At 42.7% G+C, this 8,883-nt stretch overlaps 1 protein-coding gene across 1 annotated transcript; it reads left to right on the top strand.

Moving 5' to 3' along the window:
- Window positions 1-1,459: 1,459 nt before the first annotated feature.
- C7H2orf69 (chromosome 7 C2orf69 homolog) lies at window positions 1,460-7,043 on the top strand. The gene is made up of 2 exons (XM_038143371.1): window positions 1,460-1,826; window positions 3,585-7,043. The coding sequence occupies exons 1-2, from the start codon at window positions 1,521-1,523 to the stop codon at window positions 4,422-4,424; spliced, it is 1,146 nt and encodes a 381-aa protein (XP_037999299.1). The 5' UTR covers window positions 1,460-1,520; the 3' UTR covers window positions 4,425-7,043.
- The last annotated feature ends 1,840 nt before the right edge of the window (window positions 7,044-8,883 follow it).

Below are 8,883 nucleotides of genomic sequence, written 5' to 3'. Positions count from 1 at the left end.
GTAGGCATTTTTTTTAATATGAGAAAAGCAGAGCACTAGTTTCTTCTTATGCACATGTGTTTAGTAAATCTTATCCAGCATTTCTTCAGCAGAGTACCTAGCAGGGAACAGAAGTGAGAAGGTTCCATTAACCCACCTAATTAAGTTTTAGTGCCAGCATGGACCTGAGCTGCTCAAAATGGGACTGAGAAAATCTGTCAACATGAACTGAAATAAACAGTTGAATGAAGGAGCTAGAGATCGTTTCCTAAATAATTTTGCTTCATTAGCAGAGACATTGTGAAAGTTTCCACTCGGATCATAGCCTTAGGGCATGCTCACAGAGAAAAAAAAACATCTGGAAAACATCCTACAACAATACCTCCAAAATTCAAATCAGGCGAAAGAGGATGTGCTTGGGAAAACTCCGAAGTGAGCACCGGAGTGTGTCTGTCTGTTCTGATACGGCCTCTTCAAATCGCGCCGCACAGCGCCATCTTCTGCTGGCCAAAACCTGCATTTCTCCTAGTCTGAGAAAAAAGTTGTAACCATATCAGCGATAACTTCCATACAAAATCGTTAGTAGAGTTAGGATGAAAAAAAAAAAAGGCTGTCTTAAGCAAAAACCTAAAACTTCAAAATATTAATGAATCTCTTTTTATTCCTATAAACATGAATAAGCCACTCTCAAGTATTTTGCTGGTTTCTAGCTTGCTACACTAATAACCTTAGTATCACCATATTTCCTTGTTGAATTTTCCAACAAGAAAAAACCAGTCAATAGTTTGACGACTTGATTAAGCAATTAGTGTTTACTTATATCTTCTTTATTGAGTGCCTCAGCTAACGAGAGACAAGCTTGGTATTTGGTAGTCCTCTAGGCTTGCATACAAGTGTGTTTCAGTAGACTAAGAAGACAGAATAAAGGAATAAATGTGTGAAATATCCAAATTCTAGAAAAAGGAACCTCGAATGCTTAGAAATAAACTAAAGGCTCTGTTTCCTTGCTTTGTTTGCCGTGTAAAACACAGAGCTCTCACCAGCACACGTGAAAGCTTTTCTTCCAATGCAGCAGAACAAATGCAACCAAAGCCAGTATTTCAAAGCTACCTTTTTATTTACTTTTTTTCATACAACCAGCACCTTTAGGAGGCACATTCCTTCCGGGATGGAAATTACCTGCTCCACGTGGAGGGCGAGATCCCTCCTAGTGCTGTAAGTTCCACAGCCGCACACTCCACGGCTGCCCTGTGGGGCGGCTCTCGGCGGCCGCTGCCCCATCCCGCGGCCCGGCTCCCTCAGGGCTCGCGGCTCAGGCACCGCCCCGAGGCGGCGCGAGCGCACCTGCTCCCTCACGGTCCCGCGCGCTTCCCGCCGCCGCCTTTCGAACGGCCTCGTGACGTCATCGAGGGGCGGGCGCGCGTGCGACGCCCCCTGCCGGGTCGGGCCCGATGGGCGGGGCGGGGCTGGGGGCGGGGCTGGGGCGGTGCGCAGGCGCGGCGCGCGGGCGGGCGGTGCGCGGCGCGCGGAGCGGCGCTCCCATGAGCCGGCGCTGCCGCTCGGCCGCCGCCGCGCTGCTGCGGGGGCTCGCGGGCCCCGCCGCGCTGTGCCTGGGCAGCGCCATGAGCCTCTGCGGGGCGCCGGCCGCCTGCGCCGCGGGGCCTGCGGGCGGCGGCGGCGGAGGGTTCTCCGCGGCGCGGCTGAGCCCGCCGTGGCTGCGGCTGCCCGAGGTGCCGGGCGCTGAGCCGCACCGCACCAACGAGCTGCTGCTGCTGCCGCCGCCGGCCCCGCGCGGCCCGGCCCCGTCGCCGCAGCACCACGTCGTGTACTTCCCGGGGGACGTGCAGGTACGGCGCGCGGGTGCGAGCGGGCGGCCGGCGATGGGGGCCCGGGCGGCGGAGCGGCCGCAGGGCGGGAGCGGGGAAGCGGCGCCGCAGGGACGCGTCCCCGTAAGGGCTGTGCGGGCGGGCATTGCCCGGCTCCCGCCGCGGCCGCCGGAGCATCTCGCTGCCCCGCACGGTCGGACACAGGGAACGGGAACGGGCCCTCCCTCCGGAAACCTCTGCTGGAGCAGTAGTGGAGGGGAGGAGAGTCGTTCTCACAGAATCAGTTATGTTGGAGATCATCGAGTCCAGCCTATGACCAACACCACCACGTCAAGTAGACCCCGGCGCTAAGTGCCATATCCAGTGTTTCCTTCAGCACCTCCAGGGACGGTGACTCCACCACCTCCTGGGCAGTACGTTCCAATATCTAATCACTCTTTTGGGTAAAGGGTGCTTCCTAATGTCCAACCTAAACTTCCCCTGGCACAACCTAAAACTGTGTCCTCTTGACACCTGAAAGAAGACACCGACCCTGTCTGGCTACAGCTCCTTTCAGGGACTTACAGGGAGCAATAAGAGCTCCCCCTGAGCCTGCTCATCTCCAGGCTGAACACCCTCAGCTGCCTCTCACAGGACTTGAGCTCCAGCCCCTTCACCAGCTCCACTGCCCTTCTCTGGACTCACTCCAGCCCTATAGCGCTGCCTGAGGGTGACAGTGACAGGGATGGCAGGGTCTGGAAGCGTGGCAGGGAGTGTCAATGGAGATGAGACAACAAAACCCTGAGGTGCCCAGTTGTCCTCCCCAGGCAGAGCACCGTGCAGGTGTATGGACATCCCAGACACTGCCCTTTGGGAATTCGACAGGCACTGATGCTTTCTCAGCCTGTCCTGAGAAGGCACCTGTGGTCTCTGGAGTTGGGGCAAGAAATTGCAGAGACTCTGAAGTGCTGTCCCCGAGCATGTGGTCAACCACTCTAACATAACATTTCTGGTAGCCAGCTAATCTCTATTGTCATTACTGCTTCTCAAAAGCAGGGGTAGTGCCTTCTTCTTCAAGGGAAAAGGCTTTCCCTTCTGTCAGGTAAAGATGCAGAATTTTGTGTGTTTTTATTTTAAGGATTGGGATGGCCTATGAAGACTTGTCTGGTTGCCATTCTTGCATATGGCTTCATTATTCCTTAGTAAAATAAATGAACTGATATTCTTTGCCATTAGGGTTCCAGACATGAGGTTCATTCATGACTTGGGGGTTAATTCCTTTCCATCTATGCCCTCTATGGATGTGAATAAGGCAATAAAAATTTCCTACAGCTGAATGAGAGGGGATATTTTTGTTTCTGTATAAAATCCAGAAAACTTGCTACAAAGTTTAAGGTCCATTTTTGTTTTGTAGTAAGATAATCAGTATTTTGGTAGATAGAGATAATACAGTAAAATTATGTATTCTGTGTCATACTTGAATAATACTTTAATTTTCTTTTGGTGTGTAGTCAACAAAAATTATGAATATTTTCATGTGCTGACTTTTTTGTATTGATCTTGGGGGTATTAAAAATATGTGATGAAAAAAATATTAAAGTAAGCAAGTCAAAATATACCAGTTTCTTTTATATGTTTCTTGTTCTGCAGACTTAGAAAGTAGGAGCCTCTAATGCATGGGGTTTTTTTACAGTCCTTTCATAAAAAAGGACTCCTTTCTCCTTTATAAATGGGAGTACATTGAAGCTGAATCTTTTCGCAATGTAGTAATGCATCTTTTCTATTTTTTTAATTTTTCAGAACTATCATGACATCATGTCTTGCCACCCAGAAAACTTTCAGTGGGAGCACTGGAGTTTTGAAAATGTTGCTACCATACTTGCTCGCCGGTTCCCCAATAGCTTTATTTGGGTCATAAAGTGTTCTCGAATGCACCTGCACAAATTCAGTTGCTATGACAATTTTGTGACGAGTAACATGTTTGGAGCACCAGAGCACAGCACTGACTTTGGAGCTTTCAAGCATCTCCATGCTTTGCTGGTTAATGCATTCAGACTCTCTCAGAATATTCTGCTGTCCCAGAAAAGTGTGCATGGTGTCAGCAAAGATGCAAAAACAGCTGCTTGTAAATCACAGCCGCAGTCTGTTCCTACAACAAATGGCTGCTCGTCCAAAGAAAGGGAGAGAGATTGTGAATGCTCCAATAATTCTGCTGTGAACGTCATGGTACCGTCTGCTGTAGGTGCAGCATCGTTTACTTTGATTGGCTTCAGTAAAGGTTGTGTGGTTTTGAACCAGCTGCTTTATGAGCTGAAGGAAGCCAAAAAAGACAAGAATACAGATGCCTTCTTAAAAAACATAAAAGCAATTTACTGGCTGGATGGTGGTCACTCAGGAGGAAGCAACACTTGGGTTACTTACCCTGAAATGCTGAAAGAACTTGCAGAGACAGGAATTAAAGTTCATGCTCACGTTACACCGTACCAAGTGTTTGACACAATGAGGTCATGGATTGGGAGAGAGCATGAGAAATTTGTACAGCTCCTTGAAGAATTTGGTGTGGAAATAAATGATCAACTGCATTTTGCTGATGAAGTTCCTTCCTTAGACAACCATTTCAGAGTTCATGAAGTATTTTGAGACTGTATGTATATGAACACTATATTCTTTGTAGAAGCACTTTTAACACTGTAAATGTTGTCATCTGGAATTTCAGCTTTGAGCAGATGCTTTCTAAACAGAATACTAAATCAGTTCTGTGTTGCTAATAGCTACTATATATAATTTTCTGTAGCTTAAAAAGGCTTATTGGGACCCCATAACTATAACAGATGTTGTTTTTTGATTCCTGGGAAAAAAGTGTTATGAAGAACAATCCTATGCATGTTTTTTTTGTTAAATGTAAATGTTTATTCTTAAACTGTTGGCAGAGTTTTTAGTCCTGGATGTCTAATATCATAGACTGCATTTAATGGGACTTTAAAGTACTTGAGAATTTCAGATGTGTAGATAGTCCAGTTGAGTGGCTTCCAGGGCAAAAATTATTGCTCTTTGTCAATAACAGATGTAAGGTTAGTTTTTTGGCTTAAGGAAATTGATTGTAAGAAGAATGTTAGTTATATATTTTGCAGAGACCTGTTTTATTAGGTAATTAAATCTTACAGTTTTGTAACATTTCTCCTGTTTGAAACAAAGTCACCAATACTCACCTTTGGAATAATAGTGCCAATGCATTTCTCTTCCTTATGTGCGGCTTGCCATTTCTGTCACTCTAAAGTTTGATTAATTAATTGTGTAGTATCTGGTAGTGAACAGCCATTTCACCTGGGGAAAATTGTGATGTAGCTACGTTAAGTGACCAGGAATGTAGATTAGGGTGTAGCTTATGTTTCAAGATACCTTGCTGTTGCTTTGCTAAATTCTGTGAGGACCAGCAGTAATACCTTCATTATCACATCAAGAGATGACATCCCTACTGTGGGATGGCAAGATTTTACTTGGTAATTGCTGCATTGATGTTGCTCTTAATCAAGCCATAAGCACATAATCTATTACAAGTTGCATTAAAAAAATTCAGACTGTGTTGACTGTAGCTCTTTCAAAATGCCTCAGTTTTAAAATCTGTTATCTCCTTTAAATGTACTGCAGTAGTTGCTTCTAGAGCCATCCAAAAACCTTATTTTTGGAGCCTAATTTTTCGTACAGAAAAAAAAAAAAAACCCTCTAAGTAGAAAGCCAGCCAGATTTGGTACAAAATATGTAATCTGGTTCAGACACCAAACCTGAGTGTACTTAAGAAAGAAATGCTGAAAGACGGACAGTGATGGTCTTAATGGAACTTTTCTACTGTTGCAAGTAACTTCCCATTTAGCTACAAAGCTTAGAATCATTCTTAAAGACAACTGCAGCTATTAACAATGAACCAGTAACTCCAAATGGTTTTGGATTTCCTGGAAGTACAGGAATACAAAAGCAAGTTAGCAAAACTCTGTGAAGATTACACAAACAATTGTGGCTAAGTTCTGAACAAAGGCATTTTATTCAACTTTGGTTCTATGTTTGATGGCTTAGTGACATCTCTGCCCTGGTCCTTGTTTCCTGTGACTCTTAAACTGTGGAAAGAAAGTTTCTTCTGCTGGCATAATTAAAACTTAGAAGGTTCCCTGTAGACAACTTTTGGCAGAAATTGTGCACATCAGTGATCACTGAATAATGAGAAAAGTGTGTTGTAATCCCAAGAAAATTTTCTTAGCACTCAAAATATTAGGGGTGATAGAAAGGATCATGCATACAGTGTGGACCTTACAATTTGAAAGAGAACTCTATCACTAATAATTAGATTACCTAGTTCATCAAAAGAAATCTATTTTAATTGATGGAGAAAAGTGAAACATGCAAACAAACTGTAAAGAACCTGAAATTTAGTTCCATCTGCTTTTTTTACTTTAGGCTGTTTCTTGGAGATTTTGTTAAATCCTATTTGTTGATTACCATCTTAATAGGCTTATAACAACTTTTTAATGTGTTTCAAGGAACATTTTTTCCCCTTTATGGTCCCTTTGATAACATTTGCAGCATATGTGAGGAATTTTTTCTGTAAAGGAAATATGGGTCACCTAAAGAAGTGGTGTTAATAGAAGGCCTACAATTGGCTTGAAATATATTTAACCATCCCCTTACAAAATAGTATTTTAAAAAGTAAACCAGCAAAACCCCCAGAACTTTCTATTGCTTTTGCTCCCTCGCTTTCAGACTGAGTAGGCTAAGTTGGGTGTGCTAACACTTGCCCAATCCAATAACACTGCAGATCAGAGACCAATTTCTGAACAATTCTGTGCCTGCCAGAACATCAGAACTACATCGTTGCAAGCTTTTGGAAATAGCTGTTAAAATATTGACATTGTCTTCAAAAGTTTCTGGATGGCTGTCCTGTTAAAATAATACTAACCTGTTTGATGGAGGCTGCCTACAATAACTGTTCAATAGGCTCAAGTGTTGCTGCATTACTTTGAAGAATGGGCACTTTGTTGTAAAACTAATCTTGTTATGAGACCTCGCGTTGTGGAGGGAAAACTGACTGGTTGTTTTTCATTCTTTAAACAGCTGTAGTACTCTGTTGGAATGTGCCTCTGTCATTCATTACAATGCATGCTAAAAATAAATTTTGCAAACTATGTAGAAAATAAACTATTTCTAATGGGTGAAACCACTTTGATGTGAGTACAAAACCATTAAACAAGGAATGTGCAGTTTTGTGGATTAAGCTTTATCAAGTGTTTGTGGAGACCTGGTTTAAAAAATCAGGTTTATTTGATGACTTTTCTTCAAGGAGGCTTTATATTTGTGTAGTCAGCATCCATAATTTTAAAACAGCTTACTGGCATCTCACAAACACAGGAAAGCTGGCATGAAGCAGCCAAGGGTGGGACATTTCTATGTTAGGATAAAATGGGTCATAGTTTGCATATGCCCATTTTTCAACATTAGCTGTAAAGGCAGTTTTTAAAGTTTTAAGCTTAGGTGTAAATGCCTAAAGCTAGCAGGCTCTCCTGCTTATAGTGGTGTAGTTCAAGACACTTCTGTTTTCTGATGGAGTGAGCAACCTTACACAGTCCTCAGTACAACCTAGTCATGACTGGTGTTCTTGTATTACATGCTTGTTTCTGGTACATTTTGAGACATGCTAACATGTACCAAACTGTGACTGCTAAATTCTTTTAAAGCAAGCCTTGATTCTATGAAATTGGCCAGATGACTGAAATGATTTTATTTTGTGTGAATCTAAAATGCTTAAAAGTTTGGTAAACTTCTTCCCATCTGGGACTGATTTAGTCACATCTCTGCAAATGCTGATGCATTAATCAGTGTTGGCCCCTAGTTTTGGAAGGTGATAAAGGGTGCCATCCTTAACATGTGACTGAAAGGAGCAATCTTCTTTGTCCTCCCATTGATAAAATCCTGCTGCCTCCCTGCACAAGCACTTTTATGGTAAGCTGTTCTGCTTTCTAAACAAACATCGCTGCTGATAGAGATAAATAACAGCAGTGCTATATATTTAAATAGTCATTGAAATTATTTTAAATAAGACTGCTAAGTCAGTTCAGGAGTTAGGCTGTTACAACTGTGGATATGCACAGATAAAAATGATTGTGCATGAGCATGCACTCAGATTTTCCCCGGAGGTTTTTTTGGAGCTGCAACAGTTACTTCATCTCTGCACATAACCAATATTTGTTGTCTTGTACAGGCTGAACTTTGAAGCACTGAGGTTAATTGTATACCCATTCATTTATCTTGAATGCTTATTTAAAATTACATTTAGTCTTATCAGTTAATACAAAAAGAATTTATTAACAATGAAAATTTTAGGATGTGTGTGCTCTCTTTTAAGTGACACTTTTGGGTACATCCCAGCCTAGCAGAATCCACAAACACAAATATGTGTCTGGTGCCCTTGTGCAATACAAAAGCAAAGGCAGGTGTCTCAAGACTGCAATCCATAAGAGACAGCCTTTTTAAATTACCTTCAAAGTTACTTCACAATCTTTTAAAATCTTAAACTGAAATCTCATTTCATTTTTGTAAGGATGGTAGATTACGTAAAAAAGTTTACTTCTAATGATCATAACCTGATGAAAAACATTTGAATACTGCAGATGGAGAACCTAAGACCAAAGTTAGCTTTCTGTTGGTGTTTTTGACCTCTTAACTCTGTTCAGAGGCAGGGTGTCTGTTTTGAACTGGAATAAAGTAACATGAAGTCATGAAGCCAATAAGGCAAGATCGTATAACACCTATGTATCAGACAGGCATTGCCTTTTCCAGTGCCAGACATACTGTTCCTGACTAACTTCATTCTTTTGGTATTAACAGCATCATTCACTCCTCCTGCTGACAAAAAAACCCACTTGCACTGGATTAGCTGTTCCACATCACCGTGGAAACCATGGAAGACTGATTCAGGCAGTCATTTTGAACATCGTGTAGTGGGGGTTATAAGGTAGTGATGGCTTTGTTGTTTCCTGCCATTAGGACTTGATTACATGTTTCCAAGTAACCAAAGAAGTGTCAAATTCTACTTAAGCAAATGACCAGAAAA

This window comes from Motacilla alba, chromosome 7 (genome assembly GCF_015832195.1).
Source record: "Motacilla alba alba isolate MOTALB_02 chromosome 7, Motacilla_alba_V1.0_pri, whole genome shotgun sequence".
In the NCBI taxonomy this organism is placed as follows: domain Eukaryota; kingdom Metazoa; phylum Chordata; class Aves; order Passeriformes; family Motacillidae; genus Motacilla; species Motacilla alba.
The sequence above is the reverse complement of the archived record's forward strand: the minus strand, read 5'-3'. Positions and strand labels throughout refer to the sequence as shown.

Excerpts from the sequence above, each read along its gene's own strand:
- C7H2orf69 (XM_038143371.1), top strand. The coding sequence starts at position 1,521 with ATGAGCCGGCGCTGCCGCTCGGCCGCCGCCGCGCTGCTGCGGGGGCTC. Across the intron at positions 1,827-3,584 it reads ACTTCCCGGGGGACGTGCAG|AACTATCATGACATCATGTC; the intron begins GTACGGCGCGCG and ends TTAATTTTTCAG.